The sequence below is a fragment of the Penaeus vannamei genome, chromosome 31, assembly GCF_042767895.1.
Source record: "Penaeus vannamei isolate JL-2024 chromosome 31, ASM4276789v1, whole genome shotgun sequence".
Taxonomy (NCBI): domain Eukaryota; kingdom Metazoa; phylum Arthropoda; class Malacostraca; order Decapoda; family Penaeidae; genus Penaeus; species Penaeus vannamei.
In genome coordinates, this window is record NC_091579.1 from 4,035,340 (window position 1) to 4,053,263 (window position 17,924).

General features: G+C 51.8%; 1 protein-coding gene across 24 annotated transcripts in view; it reads left to right on the forward strand.

Annotated features, from left to right (window-relative positions):
- The window catches only part of hts (adducin 1-like protein hts), a 57,989-nt gene that overhangs the window by 5,194 nt on the left and 34,871 nt on the right, over positions 1–17,924 (forward strand). For 19 of the 24 annotated variants that reach the window (XM_070143666.1, XM_070143668.1, XM_070143670.1 and 16 more), the window contains exons 1-2: positions 4,040–4,116; positions 11,464–11,510. The exons of 4 other annotated variants lie outside the window; for them this stretch is intronic. In XM_070143666.1, coding sequence (XP_069999767.1) covers positions 4,096–4,116; positions 11,464–11,510 — 68 coding nt within the window. In that variant the 5' untranslated portion in view covers positions 4,040–4,095. Of the gene's footprint in view, positions 1–2,165; positions 2,228–4,039; positions 4,117–11,463; positions 11,511–17,924 lie in introns of those variants that run through there. One more of the 24 variants, XM_070143690.1, reaches the window with a different exon arrangement.

Sequence of the window (17,924 nt, forward strand, 5' to 3'; positions counted from 1 at the left end):
TGAAAGCACTTAAGAAGAATCATCGGCGCCGTAACGTTTAGGCGCCGCAGCGTCTCCATGGGAGGCATGTCCCCTCCGGCCGGCGAGGGATCACAGGGTCAACTGGCGCTAATCCTTACCCCTGCTCTGTTCTTACCTCCTTCATCTCTAAATCTCCCCTTCCCTCGCCCTCCCCCTCACCTTCTCCCCCTTTCCCTCTCCCCCCTCACCTTCCATGTCCCTCTCTCTCCTCTCCTTCCCTCTCCCTCTCTCCTCTCACCTTCCCACTCCCTCTCTCCAAAGACATTTTCGCTCTCTCTCTCGTTCTTTCTTCTTTCTTTCTCTCACTCTGCTTTACATACGCTCTGCTTTAGAGCCCCCGCTCTGTTTGTCACGCTCTGCCCTCTTTCGCCCTCCTCCACCTCACCTGCTGGGAAAAGAAGGCAGAGCAATACTGGCGATTTGTGGGACCTGATTGCCCATTATGAAGGACAGGAGGATCGTTGGGCTGGAGAGGAGTGGAGAAGTTGCGAGGGTTCAACCAGAGGAAACTAGTAAGCTGTAAGGGAGCGCGGTTATGGGGTGGGAGATGGTGAAAGAGAGAGATGGGGTAATGAGTGTGTGAGAGAGACGAGATACGAAAAGAGGGAAGAGGGAAGGGCCGTGGATGGTTCGCGTGCATGCGGCTGCAAGCAGCGCGGCGCAGCACCGTTCCCAAGGAGCAATATCCTCGCCATCTGACGTCGCCTGCTTTGCTAATTCTTCCGTAGACAAGCGCCGTTACTGCCGTTCGCCGCCCCGCAACATGTCGGTCTCATACCCGTCGTAGGCGCCTGTGGGGGGGACGAAAATGACGGGCGCGCTCCCCGTAGTGGGTCGTCCCGAAAGCACGAAATTTACCTGTGTATCAGAAAGTCAGTTTGAATGTTTGTTTGACTCCAGTTTTCTCGCCTCTCCCAGTGCGCATGTGCCATCATAGTGCTCTCTCGTATGACCTATTGCTGCTAGTGATAAGGCAGCCTTCATTTCCTTTTTCTGCTGGCAGTTGCGTCTGCCTCTCGTCGTCTGCTAGTTATCGTTTCTTTCTCATCTTCTTGCTCATTACTCCTTGATCCCTCCATGTTCTCCCCTTCTGATTGTTTATTTGTCTTAACTCCTTCCCTCCCTTTGTTCAGAATAAATGACGAATCACCGATGTAGTCTTACCTTACTCTGGGTTCCCAAGCCCTGGCTTAGAGGAGGCAGACAGGCAGGCTAGCTAACTGTGGGTCAGTCAGTTACATAGAGATACACAGCCTGGCCGAAACAGTTCGTCCTCCAATTTTTGTTTTTAGAAATATAGGGGAGAAGAAAAAGTTGATGATAGGGAGAAGGGATAAGAGGCAGGAGACGTCTGCGCGAAGAGAATGCTGCAGGTGGTGTTGAGTAACATTCCCCACGTTTAAAAATGGGTGTGGATGAGCTTGATTCTGATCGGAGGAGGAGGAGAAAGAGACGGAGAAGGAGAAAGAGAAAGAGAAGGAGAAGGAAGAGGAGGAGGATATGAAGCAGAAAAGGGAGGAGGAGGAGACGAAGCAGAAGAAGGAGGAGGAGGAAATGAAGCAGAAAAGGGAGGAGGAGGAGATGAAGCAGGAGGAGATGATGAAGGGGAAAAAGAAGACAGAGGAGGAGGAGGAGATCTTCCTGGATAATCACAGGTAATGACCGGAAGTTGAGCTTCCGGATACCTTCTCTAGGGTTCTTAATCGAGGCGGCGAGTTAGAGCCGGCGGAGGCGGCGGCGGCCCCGACGGTGGGACCGCGCGTGGCCATTGGACTGGAGCGACAGATTCTGATTTCGAGAGGGTTTTCGAGAGGGTTTCGCGAGGTATTTCCGAGTCTCATTGTGCTGTTGTGTTGGCGTTTGTGCCTTTCCAGATTTAGAAAACTCATGACCTGATGGTCCCTTAATTAGTACGCTAGTTGGATTTAGGGTGTACTTGCTTTTCCTTGAGATGTACTCGTAGTACCGTCTGGAATCGCCTCTGCGGGATGGATAGCAAGTCAGGAAGTCTAAAAAGTTGGAAAGGTTTCAGGACTATGTATTTATTTATTTATTTATTTATATTTGTATTATGAGGTTATTAGAATTAAAATTGCCAGGGTGTTTATATTAATTGTCTTGTTTCTGTTTTTTTTTCAGGTAAGCGATCGTCAAGTTGCTTTACAATGTAGAGGAGGAGGACGGTAGCCATTCCGACGAGGGAAGGGTGAGCCATGTAGCCTGTAAGAAATCACACACGTAAATGAACCTACACAAACTTAGGACAAAGAACACATAGCAGACACGTGCAATCTGTACGGCAATCTGACCACGTGGGCATGATCAATGTTTCTCGTCAGCAGTGCAACTTCTAGCTTCGGGTGAAAGAGAGGGTGAAGGCGAATTGAAGTGAGAGATCGCCATCTCTCACTTCAATTCGCCTTTGCCTCTCTCGAAGGGAACCCCATCTGTTCCGAGCCCGTGGCTAATCGCCCTGCAGCCGTGTACAAGCCTCGACTCAGATATGGCGACGAGGCGCCTGGAGGGCTCGTATCGATGGCTTTTGGTATTTTTTTTTTTTTTAGAAGTGGAAATGGAGAGAGAATGGTGAAAGAAGACCAAGTAGAGTAGGAAAGAGGGAGGCCGTGCGTCTCGGAGTATGAAATAGTACATTATATTGGACACTGCAGCATCTGTCAACGTGTCTTCATGGCATAGGCTAATCAAATTACTGGCTTGTTATTTACTCTCCCTAGCTACCAGCTACTAGTATTATCTTTCTACACTTCTCCATTTCTACATCGTCCGTTCCTCTCCTCCATGAGCTCGGTATGTTAGACACAAAAATAGTCATATTTAACATAATGACGGTGAGCCAACATATGGTTATGATGTTGTTGAGTTAAGAGTACACACCCAGTCCATCTACCAAAAGCGCGCCGGCTGGCAATAGATTCAGGGAATACCTCCTTCGGCACTGGGGCACCCCCCCCCCCCCCTCTCTCTGTTTGTCTCTCTCCCTCCCTCCCTCTCCTTCTCCTTTTCCTTCTTCTCCCTCCCCTCCCTCTCCCTTCCCCACACCCCCTCTCTCTTCCTCTTTCTCTCCCTCTCTTCCTACCTCCCCCCCCCTTCTCTCTCTCTCTCTCTCTCTCTCTCTCTCTCTCTCTCTCTCTCTCTCTCTCTCTCTCTCTCTCTCTCTCTCTCTCTCTCTCTCTCTCTCTCTCTCTCTCTCTCTCCCTCCCTCCCCTCTCTCCCTCCCTTCTCTACTCCCCTCTCTCTCCCCTCTCTCTCCCCCTCTCTCTCCTCCTCTCTCTCCCTCTCTCCCTCTCTCCCTCCTATCCCTCTCTCGTGTAGTGTTCCGATTCTTCTGCAGGTGGTAAACTTTTGCAGCTGTTTCAAGGAGCTCTGGCTCTGTAATGAAACGGACGTGAGGGTGGAGGAAAAAGGTTACTCAGCAGTTGCGGGGCTCCTTTCTTCTTGTTTCTGCGACTGCGGTCATTTTGCATCGGCTTAGTCTTTCGCTTCGACGGACCTAACAGGGGAAAACCGGCGTGATGTCGGCGCTGGCTGCTGACAGGTAAAACTTGATTGTGTTGTTTCTTAGCGGTGCTTCAAGTTGGCCGGGGAGTGGCGGGCGAGGGCGCGCGCTTTTAAGGAAAGAGAGAAGGATTCTTACTAAATACTTAAAAAAGGTCACGAGTCTCGATTGAGGGAACGGAAGGCTTGTCGAGGCGAGGGGCGCGCTTTGTGGCCGGTACACGCAGGGCACAGGTGGGCGGCAGGGAAGAAGGGTAGCAGCAACGCCATGCGCGAGTGTGCGAGTGTGGATGGAACGGGAGAGGGGGTCGGGACCTGAGAGAGAGGTAAGGAAAGGGGAGGAGCGTGTGGAGCGTGGGAGCCTTGTTGACGAGCGGTAGCGGGAGGAAGCCGCAGGTTGACCGTTATACAGGAGTCGCGGAGCCGGACGGGATAGCGAGGCGGTGATTCACGTGCTGAGCGGTGGCCGCTCGCCGTGCTAATCGGCATTGCGCGCTCAGTCGACGGGCGGCCGCATGGCAGTCAATACTCCAGGCGAGCGGGGACTCTGTGGCTCCCATGCATTTTCTTTCGGGACGAGTAAGTAGAGGATTCGGTTACGGACGTGTGTGGTTTTAGAAAGTGTAGGAGGAGAGCTCTGGAGCGTTGTCTTTCGAAAGAGCTTGCCTAAAACGACGGCGCGCGCACCGCCCATTCGAGCTGGGGATGCCTCACGCCAGGCGATCCTGCTGTGTTGGCCTCCCGCCCCAAGTTGTTTGTCCTCGATTGGCCTCGCGGGTCCATCTGCAGGCCGTGTCTGGCCATGGCAACCTGAGCCTCGCAGTCAAGTCTGGATGATCGGGCTCGGCGCTGTCCCGTCGCACGCCCGCGAGAACGTGCACAGCCGTCGCTTTAAAAAATGAACGTAGATGTTGTGGGAGTCTGGCGTGACACCTGTGCCTGCCTCCGAGGCCGCGCGACTCCGTCCCATCCATACCTTGCTAATGGCAGTGTGCAGCTGCTCGTAATGCCAGAGTATAAATATAGCCAAATGGCAGAGCAGACGCCCTGAACGGCGCTCCCGTGTATACCGCCGCAAGGGAATGTATGGTATTAGGAGCCTGTGGGCGTTAACACCTTTGTTCTGTTTGTCGTTTACAAGCTGCCTGCCGGGTTCTTCAAACTGTGGCCACGCTTGGATGGCTCAGCCCCGTGCCTGCTCTCGAGCCTCGTGCGTAGGTGTGGCTGTATTCCATCCCTGTCCTTTCCAATCCTTCTCTTTTGACTCCCTCTCTCCGCCCTTTTACGTATTTTCTCAGTTTGTATTGTGTTTAGTGTAAAACGAGAGCTTGCGAGATAGCGTGAAGGACAGGTGTGTGGCAAGGCAACACTTGTACAACACGTGGCCTTCCGTCACGAGCAGGGGTGAGGGGAGGGGGCAGGAGGGGAAGGGAGGGAAGGTAAGGATGACATCACCCCTTGTATTAGCTTGTTAGCCACATGCGCCGCGTGTTCACCTGATTCCAGGTGCTTTGTACGGGCGGAGGCTGTGGCGCTGGGACAATAGGGAAAGGTGACGTAGGTAGGATTCGGCAGCGGAATGGAGGACGGAGGCCACTAAGTCGGTCTTCGCCATGTTTTCATTTTTTTAGTTACGATCCCCTCCCCTTTCCTCCTTGCCTAAATTCTCCCCCTCCCGCCCTCCCTCTCTCTCCCTCTCTCCCTCTCTCGCTTTCCCTCCTTCTCCCTTCCTCCCTCCTTCTTCCTTCGTTCTCGTTCCCTCCCTCCTTCTCCCTTCCTTCTCCTTCCCCTTCCCTTTTCACTCCTTCTCCCCTTCCTTTTCTCCTTCCCTTTCCCTCCTTCCCTCCCTCCTTCCTTCTCCCCTTTCCCTCCCCTCCTTCCTTCTCCTTCCCTCCCTCCTTCCCTTCTCCTTCCCTCCCTTTCCCTTTCCTTCTCCCTTCCCCTTCTCCCTTCCTCCCTCCTTCTTCTTCACCCTCTCTCCCTTTCTTTCTTCCCTTCTTCCTTCCCTCCCTCTTTCCTTCTCCCTTCCTTGTCCCTCAGCTCTATGTAGTGTGAATGAATGATCGAGTATGAGGGGTTGCTTTATTGGCCACTTGAAGCTGGAAACCGGTGCTGCACTCGCCGGAGGGAACGTGACAGGCAGGGGATGGGGTAGAAGGGATATTGGACCCGTGAGGAGTTCAACATGTGTCAGTAGAAAAATCAGGACGAAAAGGGAAGACAGTGAAGAGGGGTGTTGGGGACAGTGGGACGAACAGGGAAAAGGATAGGGGTTCAGGGCCACTGACGGGAGGAGGGATGGGAGAGGCGATAGTGTGGAGGGCGAGGTTAACAGAGGAGGTAGAGCAGGGCGACACGCTGGCAGGCCGCCCACCCACCGCCCATCGTCCGCGACCATCCGTTCAAGCTGCTTTTGCTCTTTCGTTTCGTACCTGCACTTCAACATCGAGTCACCATGCTTTTCCCTTGTTCGTGTTGGGATTCTTCTGTGGAACATGGGTTTTTTATGTGTGTATTTTTTTTTATTCATTCATTGTGCGCTCGCGCGCGCGCGTATGTGTTATCTAAACATTTTCGTCGTTTTGTTTGGTAAAGCTTTGCCAGATTCCACGTGGCTCGGGAGCTTTCTTCCCTTGTTGTGGCTGTTATTTGCCTTTTCTTTTTTGGCTGCCGTCCCTCCTTAGAACCTATCTGCTCCTCCTCCCTTAACCACATCCCCCCTCCTTCCGGTCTTCCTCCCTTTCCTCCTCTGTGGTAAATTTACGTTCACCAGATTGTGTTGCCGTTTCCCTGGAGATTATTCAAGACAGCGCCTCGCCTCTCTCCCTCAATCCCACACGGTCACTCACCGCCGTGAACCGTTGTTTTCTCTCTCTCTCTCTCTCTCTCTCTCTCTCTCTCTCTCTCTCTCTCTCTCTCTCTCTCTCTCTCTCTCTCTCTCTCTCTCTCTCTCTCTCTCTCTCTCTCTCTCTCTGTGTGTGTGTGTGCGCGCGTGTATGTGCACATGCAGGTGCCTGTTCGTCTGTCTCTCTGTGTGTCCCTTGTATGAAGAGAGCCAGCGTGTGCCCTGCTGCTATTTTGTTTCCAGGCAGCCCGTGTCGTGTCCTTCGCAGCGGTCACGTCTCCCCTTTGCCCTGGGTCGTTTGCTTGTTGCTGAAGTTGCGCGAGTGAGTTGTGTCCTTTAGTCCCAGCCCCCACCCCCCCCCCCTCCCTCCTTCCCCTCTCAATCTCCTTCGCCACCCTTTCCCTCCTTCCCCCGTGATTCCACAGTCCATGCTCTTGTGATTCAATCTTGCCACTTTGCAGGGGGTATTTTGGGAGCGATCCTCGCCTTTTCCTCGTGCGCCCTTGTGTTTCACTCCTCCGCCTCCGTCCGTCACTCTCTCACTGGCGCTCTTACACAAGCTCTCCCTACTTTACTTCCATTTCCTCTACTTTTCCTCTCTCCGTCCCTTTCCTCTCCTCTTCCTCCTCTTCCTCCCTCTTCCTCCCCCACCCCCAACAGATATAAAGGTTGCACGTATTCGTTTTTGTTTAGTTCTATGTATTGGGAGATATGGAGGTGTGAGTTCGGTTCCTCTTGTCACGGGGAAGGGACACGATGGCGAGTGAAAGTAGGAGAGCGAGTCCCAGTTTCATGACGAGTTGCTGTCATGCGGTCGAGTTGGAGGAGTGTTTGAGTGAACGTTAGCACAGGAGGAGGGGGTTGATTGGTGAGGGGGGGAGGTGGAGATTGTAGCTTGGCTTTCTGGGATGGTTCTCTCTCCCTTCCTCCCTCCCTCCTTCCCTCCCTCCCTCCCTCCCTCCCTCCCTGTAATGGACTGTCGCGGAGGAAGGAGGCTAGTCGGAGACAGCAGGTTACACTAACCAAATTACGCTTAGGATACCAGTACACTATACATTATATACAGGATGGGGGCAAAGCTAGTTACGTATCACCACTGTTGTTCGAAAACTGCATCCTGTCGATCAAATAGCACTGTCCAGAGACCAGCACTTATTGATAATGTTAATTTTTATCATAGACAATGGTCTTGTCTTCGATATGATTAGGGATATAAAAGTTTTTGTTTTTTTCTACTAACTAGATGATATGTGAATAATATAAGCATAATGACACAGCCCTTCTGGCATGTAGAATTAATGTTTGATTGACAACCCTCTGCATGAATAGGAACACAGCCAGTTTGGATAGGTGCTATAGCATCTGTTCTGTAAACAATTTTTTATTAGATCAAATCTCTCTCTCCCTTTCTCTCTCTTTCTCTCTGCCCCCCCCCCCCCCCCCGTCTCTCTCTCTCTCTCTCTCTCTCTCTCTCTCTCTCTCTCTCTCTCTCTCTCTCTCTCTCTCTCTCTCTCTCTCTCTCTCTCTCTCTCTCTCTCTCTCTCTCTCTCTCTCTCTGTGTGTGTGTGTGTGTGTGTGTGTGTGTGTGTGTGTGTGTGTGTGTGTGTGTGTGTGTGTGTGTGTGTGTGAGTGAGTGAGTGAGTGGTGAGAGTGATGTTACAACATATGTTTTCTGGTATTGAGTAACATAATGGAAGTGCGAGGAGCATCTCAATACAGATCCGTCTTTCGCGTTTGCATGATTGGGTTGTCACGATCGCCGTTCAGCCCCTCCTCCGCCTCATTCTCATACCCCAGCCCCTCCCTTCCCTCCTCCGCCCCATTCTCGCTACCCCAGCCCCTCCCTTCCCTCCTCCGCCTCATTCTCGCTACCCCCCAGCCCCTCCCTTCCCTCCTCCGCCTCATTCTCGCTACCCCCAGCCCCTCCCTTCCCTCCTCCGCCCCATTCTCGCCCCACCCCCAGCCCCTCCAACACCCTCCTCCGCCTCATTCTCCTTACCCCCAGCCCCTCCCTTCCCTCCTCCGGGCCTCATTCTCGCTACCCCCAAAGCCCTCCCCTTCCCTCCTCCGCCTCATTCTCGCTACCCCCAGCCCCCCCTTCCCTCCTCCGCCTCATTCTCGCTACCCCCAGCCCCTCCCTTCCCTCCTCCGCCTCATTCTCGCTACCCCCAGCCCCTCCCTTCCCTCCTCCGCCTCATTCTCGCTACCCCCAGCCCCTCCATTCCCTCCTCCGACACCCTACCCCTGGCTGGTCATTGTCGCTCTTTGCAGGTTGTTGATAAGTGGTCGCCATCACTTGCCTCCCCTCCCAGTCGCGTCTCTTCTCGTTAGGTCCTATCTTTTCGCTCTGAATTGTCTTTATTTTATTTTTCCATCTTTCCAGTTACTGTTTTTTTTTGCGTATTTTTGTTTATTTTACTATAATTTGTTGTATATGATGACATATGGTTAATAAGGATTTGGTTAGCACTGTTGAGGCGATCCCAATAGTGGTAGTGATGAGCATTCTTATTTGTATTTTTATTTATATGTTTATATGAAGGAAAGATGTATCATATCCTTGTTAGCGTTCTTGTTAGTGTTATTTGTATCGCAGAGTTCGTGACGTCTGGTTGATGTAGAGCTACGTTTCCTGAGTGAGCGTGTTTACAGTCTGCTCGCGTGAAATCTCTTTTAGAGCACATCAGTAAATCACAATAGTCGCGTTAGGTGCAGGCGAATCTGAGCCGTGCTTAGAGGGACGTAAGAGCGAGAACGGCGTGGTCGCTAAGCCTAGGAAGACCGGTTCCCATGGCGACGCTCGGGACGCCGTGTTCGTAGATGATGCATCTCCTGTGGAATGCGCGCGCTTCCTCCGCCGCCGCCGCCGCCGCCGCCGAAGTCAGCGGACTTCGAAGTGGCGAGGGAAAGGGAAAAGCAGATTATGATGACGACGACGAAACAACTGTAATAATGGCAGTGCTTAACGGTAATAATAATTATTATAATTATCGTAAACAATGATAATGTTACTGAAAAGGATAGCGATTATAGTAATGATAGTTTTTATTATGCTGATATTGAAGAGTGATTAAATTGATATTGGTACTTCTCATAATTATCGTTAAAATGATATTGAATAATGATCAAAGTAAGATTCATTGGGTATTTCATCACGAATCATTCCACTAGTCCTGATGTTTATTACATTTGACAGCTGGAGCAATTTTCTACCGGACCGTTTATTTGGGTTCAGCGGTTCCTCGTTGCTGGCATTGTCTGAGTTCTCATCGTAATGAGGTGGCGGAGCGGGTGCGGGTGTGGGAGACACATCAGGCGCCCACTCGCAACCGGCCTCGGGCTTCCCCTGCGCTAATAGCAGTAATATCATCATCATCACTATCATCACTTTCACTGCTGTTATCATTATCGCCACCACTGTACGATTAACGGCTTCGTCGCCACCGTCACTCTCCCTCCTGCCGCCATGCCGTGTGGTGAGGGCGAGAGCGGTGGCGGTGCTCTTGGCCTGGCAGATCGGCCGGCGTGAAGGCTGGCCGCGCGGCGTGTCATTTACAACTAATTCGGCCCAAGCGGGAATGCGGCCGCGACGGGGCGCATGCCACCCTCACCCTCTACCTCGGCCCTCCTGCCCCGCACTCCCCCTTTTCCTTTCTTACCCTTTATCCCTCCCCTTTATGTCCTCTCTTCTAGGCCCCTACCCATTTCTGTTTGTGGAGTTTCCCTTCTTTCCCTTTCTCATGCCAGCCTCCTTCCCTCTCCTTCCCACTGCCCCCCCCCCTCCCTCCTCACCTTCCCACTTGCTTTCTCCCCCTCTCCTTCCCACCCCTCTTCCTCCCCCTCCTTCCCACCCACACACCCTCTCCCCCCCTCTCCTTCCCACTCACTTCCTCTCCCCCTCTCCTTCCCACCCACTTCCTCTCCCTCTCTCCTTCCCACCCACTTCCTCCCCCCCTCTCTCCTTCCCACCCACTTCCTCCCCCTATTTCACCTCACTGCGCAGCGAGAAGATGAGCGGAGGGGAAAATAACAAGGGAAAAAGGGGGGTCGTTCTGGACGTAAGTCATCAGAATCACAAAGAAAAGCGAAGGGCGTCTTGGGTTGGTCCAAATTAACGGGAAGGATAATTACAGGTTGCTCGATTGGGATGCATGGCGGGGCGCGGGGAGAGTGGGCAGTCATGGAGGCGAAGTGGAAGGAAGGGGGAAGAGGGAAGAAAGAGGAAGGGGAGAGATGGGAGGGGAGGGGAAGAGGAGAGAGGGGAGGGGGAGGGGAGAGAGGGAAGGGGAGGAAGAAGAGGGGAGGGGAAGGGAGAGAGGAGGGGAGAGGAGGGGAAGAGAAGGGGAAGAGGAGGGGAGGGGGAGAGGAGGAGAAGAGAAGGGATGGGATGGGGAGGGAAGGAGAGAACAAGGAAAGGGAAGGAAAGGTAAGGTAGAAGAGAGGAGGGGATTGGAGCGGGCAGGTGCAGAAGGTATAGGTCCGTGATGTGAAGCGCAGGGTCGCGAGGGTCAGCATCCTGCCCCCGGCCCGCGGCACAGGTCCTCTCCCTGCACCAGGTGCCATAGGCAGGGGGGAAATTGGAGGAATAAGGGACGAGGGCGCACGCGCGCCGCATTAAACTATAAAGAGTGATTGAGGGCCGGCGAGAGGGGGAGAGGGAAGGAGGGGAGGGATCAAGTGGCGTCGCCCCATCGCGGGAGGCGGCGGCCACACGCCGGGGATTGTACCCATCCGGGGCGAGCCAATCTGTCGTCACCCGCCACCACACCTACAGGCTCGATGGATGCTGGGGGGGGGGGGGGGTCTCGTCACCTAGTTCTTCGCTCTTCTCGCAAAATTCGTCTCTTCTCCTCCCATAACCTTTCTACCTTTTTTTCTAGCGTTCTCTCTCTCTCTCTCCCTCTCCCTCTCCTCTTCTCTTCTCTCCTTCCCTCCTTCCCTCCTTCCCTCCTTCCCTCCCTCCCTTCTTCCCCTCTCCCTCTCTCTCTGTCTGTCTTTGTGTGTGTGTGTGTTTGTGTTTGTTATATGAATTCACTCGCCTGTTCGTTCACTGTCTAAATTTTGTTTTTTTTCTTCCACAGGTTAGTCGGAGTGGTTGGCCTACGTTAATAGTCGACCGGTCATTGTTGTGAGTAAGACAAAATGCACTTTTAATAACAGTAAGACAGGCATAACTCGTATAAAAATAAGAAAGTCAAGATTTGGGAAAGAAAGCCTGAGACGTTTCACTCCAAGTTCCTATTGAGGCGTTAGGGCCGAGAAGTGTTATTAATGAAGGAAGCCTCGGATTTTTTGTCTTCTCGTTTTCCCTTGATGAAGCCAGCCTGGAAGGCACTTGCCGAATGAGGTGTTTTGTTTTTGCGTTCAGGTTATTTTAAACAGTTTCCTCTTTATTTAGTTCATTTAGCGAGAAGTTATCGTGTATCTCTGGCAGTTTTTGGTCCTGGCGATGAGAAGGAGAGACTGGATAGAGAAAGCATACTTTCTTTGGCTTTCACTTTTTATTAGTCAACAGATGTCCATTTTCTCTTCCTTTCTCGGGCGACTCCCCGGGCCACGAACAGCCAGCAGTGACTTTCGCTCGTCATTGTTTATTTTTAGTATTTTCCTGCCGTTCTCGAGAGCAAACACGGATACGTTTTGAAATGAATGATTGGTATTGCGTGCCGCCTCCACGTGCAACATCCTAAAGGGTAAATCTCGCCTCAGTCCGGTTGTGGCCGCCGGAAACGCAGTGTTATGTAGCAGTGGGAGAGGGAGGGAAGAGGATGGGTGCACGAAGGGGAGAGGGGCTTGTGGAGGTCATAGGAAAGGGTGTTAGGAATCACACCTGTCAGATCTCCGACACATCCGCGGCCTGAGTGATCGTATGCCAGTCTTGCTGTTTCTTTCATTTATTTCCAGACTTATTTCGATCCCATTGGCTTGGTCGCGCATAATTGGAGCTGCGGTTATGGTTGCTAGCGTCCCATTTTCCGGTCGCTTGCTCGAGTCATTTCCCTGGCTGCCGCGTGTTGTGGTGGCGGGCGGTCACGTGAGCACGTTGCGGCACCGGGGGGTCGGACGTGTCAGTAGGACAAAGATTAGCCTTGCTAATGTCTCTATTTTTACAGCATGTATTTTATGCTGGCCTCGGAACTCTTCGCGAAACCGGACCGTTGCGCGTAACTAGACGCCGCCGGACTTTATCTCGGAGATGATAACCCGCCTCCCCCCCCCCCTTCCCTTCCCCCCTGCACGCACCTGCACAGGTAGCCGGGGCGATAAGAAAGCGAAATCATTGTTTGAACATTTTTCTTTTTTTCAGAGACCGGATGAGTTGTGCAAATGTTTTGAACGTGAATGGTTGTATTTGAGGGTCTTCCCGTTTTCTTACGCGAGGGAGGGCGTGAGGAAGGGAGACAATAAGCAAGGAGAGGAGACAGTGTTGTGCGGATGTGTCTCAGAGGTGTACCTCCTCTGGCGTATAAGTAACTGGATACGACCCCACCTCTCTCTCCCGCTCTCCCCGTCTCCCTCGACTCCCCCTCTCCCTCCCCGTGATTCCTAGCGACGGACCACCATCACCTCCTACTCCTCCTCCTCCTCCTTCTCCTCCTCCTCCTCCTCCTCCTCTTCCCACCCTCCCCCTCCTCCTCCTCCTCCTCCTCCTCTTCCTCCTCTTCCTCCTCCTCCTCCTCCTTCTCCTCCTCCTTCTTCTCCTCCTCCTCCTCCTCCTCCTCCTCCTCCTCCCTCTGACTCTCATTGATTCTGCCTTCCCCTGCCCCCTTTGCTCTCCCTTTACCTGAACCCCCTACCGCTTTCCCTTTGTCGGAGCTCCTCCCCCTTCGTCGAACCCTCCTCCGGCTCCCTGTTCCTGGAGGCACTTCTGCTGTTCCTTCCAAAAAGACTTGATATACAGTATTTATTGATTTTGAGATGTTGGCGCATGTTTTACAACCCTGAGCCCGAGACCCCCTTCGATGTTTGGTTTCATTGCTTTCATAACCCGCAGAAGAAATGAGGATGTTTTTATTTATGGGAGTCGGTAATTGTGACATAGATAGGAAAACGATTATGCAGTGACATATATACCTTTGCAAAAATTTTGGATGGTAATGGAAAAGCTATTCTTATTCAGCACGCGATTTTGATCCGACGAAGGCAGGACTACTATCTTTGCATACCGAAAACAGTAATCACGAAATGTGATTTCTCGTCCCTAAAATGCACGATTTTGAAGAAGTACAGTATTGATATATAAATATATATATAAATATATAAATAAATAAAAATATAAATAAATTAATATATAAATATATAAATATATAAATATATAAATATATAAATAAAGTATAAGACCAAAGTCGGGAAAATTACAATTTCATGTTTTATTTCTGAATATAATGAGGACATCTTCATAGATGAAAATACGACCTGAGAAGAGCAGATTTTTTTGCCGGCTATCTTCTTCAACTAGTGGTTCCTTTTTCATAAAGGGAAAGATCACATTTCTGTCGTGTAATGGTGAATTGCGGCGTTGTGCCGTGGTACTTTATGGATCCTCATTTTCCTGGAAAAAGTGGTTGAAAATAACTAAAGAGATATAAGTTGTCTTTGAAGAGTCAAGTCCAAGGCGTGTCTTGTAAAAAGTAGTTCACTGGAGACACCTCTTGCCTGTGCAAATCTCGACTTACAAAATGCTCTGCGTTCAGAAGTCGAATTTGGAAAAAAAGATATGGTTCCTCGCCTGGAAGAGGTCGCGGGGAGATGAGTCACCGCGGCGCCGACTCCTGCGATGCCAGTCCGTCCCCGAGCCAGAGCGCCCTTCCTCTCGCCCGCCCTCATCATCATCATCAGCGTATGACTCACCGTGCGACTCTGTGACTCATGGCCCTTTTATTCCCCGGTCCGCCTAATCACCTTCCCCCTTGGCGCTTCAGCTTAATGAGAAGAGGAAGGAGGAGACGGCGGTGATGGCGCCGGGAAAGAGAATCAGGACAGGAAGATGCAACAGATGAAAATATGAAAAGTCGATGGACGGGAACTGCCTAATGAGCCGCGAGCCTTCATCTCTCGCAGACTTTGGGTGAACCTCCACGTACATATACACTCACTCACTCACTCACTCACTCACTCACTCACTCACTCACTCACTCACTCACTCACTCACTCACTCACTCACTCACTCACTCACTCACTCACTCACTCTCTCTCTCTCTCTCTCTCTCTCTCTCTCTCTCTCTCTCTCTCTCTCTCTCTCTCTCTCGCTATTCCTCTTTATCCCCTCTCATATCCTCCCCCATCTCCCTGGTCTGTTGGGACCGCGGTACCGGTTTCATGTGATGGAGAGGGGGGGGGGGGGTGCACACCGCTGACGGTAATCCCGAAGATGGAAAGAGAAAAGGAGGAGTGGAGGTAGAGGAAGTGGGGTGAGGAAGGGACTTCTAATGACGGCCTTTTTTTTAGGACACCGGCATGGGAGGCTGACGAGTTCCTCTATGAAATGAATCTTTTTTTTCCGTGCCACCCATCGCCTCATTTTCTTTCCCCTCCTCCGCTCTCCTCTCCTCTCTTCTCCCTTCTCTTATCCTGTCTCTTCTCCTCTCTCTTCTCCTTTCTCTTCTCCTCTCCACTCCTCTCCTTCCCTCTCCCACACCCTCCCCTTCACCCATTGCCTCCCATCGCTGCGTGATATTTTACGGATCTCTGCGCCCTGAAATTGCGGCTTGGCGAACTGACGTGACTGGACTCCTTGAAAGCCGTTCAAAGTATATAACTTTTTTTTTAACGGTTCTTTGTTAGTCGTTTGGAGTTTTTCGAGCGTATAGCAAGTGCTTTGATTAAGCGTGAACTCGTGAGAATTTGCTTTTCTTTTGCTCTGCTTTAAATTTACTCCATTACAATTTACGCAATCTGATAAGAAAGCGTAAAATAGCAAAATTCCCATCCGACGTGCGTAAAATTGATGTTTAATCTTTGAGATGGCTGAGCCCAACGCCTTGTTGAATTCAAATTCTAAATTCGGAAATTGAGATTCCACCTTTGAAATCCCATCTGCGAGTGAGCTGAGGACGCGGGGCGGGCGAAGGCCTTCAGACGCAAGATCATCCTGCAGGGCCGTCTGCTAGGGAAACCGGTAACGCCTCGGCGATGACGTTCCCCGGAGCCGTGGCCAGAGGGGCGTGGTGCTCGAGGCGTGCGCGCGCTCCGAATCGGATTAGGGAGAAGGCCCTGTCGCGTTGCTGGCGCTGCTATAGGCCTAAGACGGGCGTTGCGGCTTTGGGGTCTCTTCTCCAGGCCTCCGCTCACCTTTACTCTTCCCTTCACATTCCTCATTAGAAAACATTTGTTGACATTTTCTCTGTATTTGTCTTTCCTATCGCTTTGCTCTTTTTTTCCCCTCTTACTCTTCTCTTACTTTTTGCCCCAACGATTAAGCTTCCAGGTCTCGTCCGTGAATGCTGCCGCCTTGTCCTGTTCATGATATTCGGATGTTATTCCTCGTGCAATACTGACTGCAAGGCGAATTTAGTTGACAATAAAAGAAGGCGAATTCAGTCGACGATAAAAGAAGGCGACAGAGAAGGGAACAAGAAAACACGGGGGGTAATTTGTATAAGCTATCGATTTCTCCCCCGAGTTCCTGACCCACAGTTTCTCTCATGTACCCTGTTGAACTTGCCGTCTCTCATCGCTCGCTCGCTCGCTGCTGCTCTTCTCCGCTCTTGAAGTGAAGACTCTCTAAAGGGACGCGGCGTCCGGCTGCTCTCCCGCTAGCAGCTGGGTCTCCCCGCCGCCCCTCTCGTGCGCCTTTGGTGGTGCGTGTGACCCGTGCCTTCTTCGCCCTCCCCCCCCCCCCCCTCTCGCTCGCGCCGCTTCCTCTCGCTCGCACTTACCATTCCCTTACTTGCTGTGGATCCCGTTTGCTAGCCTTTCTTCAACCCTTCATGTCTTAGTTTTCGTCTCGGTCCCTCTCTTTCTCCCTCGGCTTGATCCTCGTTATTTTTACTCCAGGGACAAAAAAATCCCTGGGAGGAAGTCTCTCTCTCTCTCTTCTCTCTCTCTCTCTTCTCTCTCTCTCTCTCTCACTTTCTCTCTCTCTCTCTCTCTCTCTCTCTCTCTCTTCCCTCTTCCTCTCCTCTCTCTCCTCTCTTCCTCTCTCTCTTCCTCTTCCTCTCCTCCTCCTCTCCTCTCCCCTCCCTCCCTCTCCCTCTCCTCTTCCTCTCCCTCTCCTCTCCTCCCTCTTTCCCTTCCCTTCTTTCCCCCCCTCTCCCTCTCCCTCTCCCTCTCCCCCTCCCCCTCCCTCTCCTCTCCCTCTTCCCCCCCCCCTCCCCCCCCCCCTCCCCCTCCCCTCCCTCCCTCCTCTCTCTCTCTCTCTCTCTCTCTCTCTCTCTCTCTCTCTCTCTCCTTTTCTCTCTCTCTCTCTCTCTCTCTCTCCCTCCCCCCTTTTTCCTACTTGGAGGTGCAGGGGCACTCGGAATGAAAGTCCAACATTTTAATCCCAATTTTGGTGGGGGGGAGGGAAAAAAGGAGGGGGAAAAAAAAAGAAGGGAAAGGGGGAAAAAAAAGAAAAAAGGGGGAGGGAAAAGGGAAGGTTTCAGTTAAGGGCATTTTTTTATGAGAAAAGGGGAAGGAGGTTTCCCAAAGGGAATCCCCTTTTTTAAAAACCCCCTTCCCCCCAAGGGGCGGCCCGGATTTTAGGGCCAAAAAGGGAGGGCCCTTCATTGCCCCCCTCTCCTTCTTTCTTCTCTCTCTCTCTCTCTCTCTCTCTCTCTCTCTCTCTCTCTCTCTCTCTCTCTCTCTCTTCTTCTCTTCTCTCTCTCTCTCTCTCTCTTCTCTCTCTCTCTCTCTCTCTCTCTCTCTCTCTCTCTCTCTCTCTCTCTCTCTCTCTCTCTTCTCTCTCCTCTTTTCTTTTTCCCGCGCCGTTGTTTGGGGGGTTTAAAAGCGCAAAAGTAAAAAACGGCGGCCCAAATTTGATTGGATTAGGCGAATGGGGCCCCGACCATGGTTGGATCAACCAATTCCTTTTCCCCGCTTGTGTCCCCTTACCCCCCCTCCGCCTCCCCTCCCCCTTCCTCCTCCTCGTCCCTCCCTCTCCCCTCCCCTTTCCCGTCCTCTCCTCCCTCTCCCGGTCTTAAGGTGCCCCGAGTGCGCCATCTCAGCCCAAGGTCACGCGACGGATCTTGCCACAATGAAGAGTGCGTAAAGAGGAGAGAAGAAATAGACAAATAGACGGACAGACAGACACAGGCAGATAGACAGATTAACAAACAAACAGATATACAGACAGACAGATAGACAGAAGAGGAGGGAGGAGCAGCTATTAGCCGTTATATGGTCACTGGAGAATTTCTGAAAAGGAAAAAAAAAACGTCTAAAAAAGAAAAGAAATATAATTACGTGGATCTTGTTTGGTTAAACCTGAGGAGTGACGTCACACGCCTTGAGGCAACTTGCTCGCTTCTTTCCTCCCGGCGTATCAGCTTGGGCGAGTATGTGATGAGGAAGGGATTGAGGAGGCGGTAAGAGAAGGGTTTTTAAAAAAGGGGAAAAAAAGTGA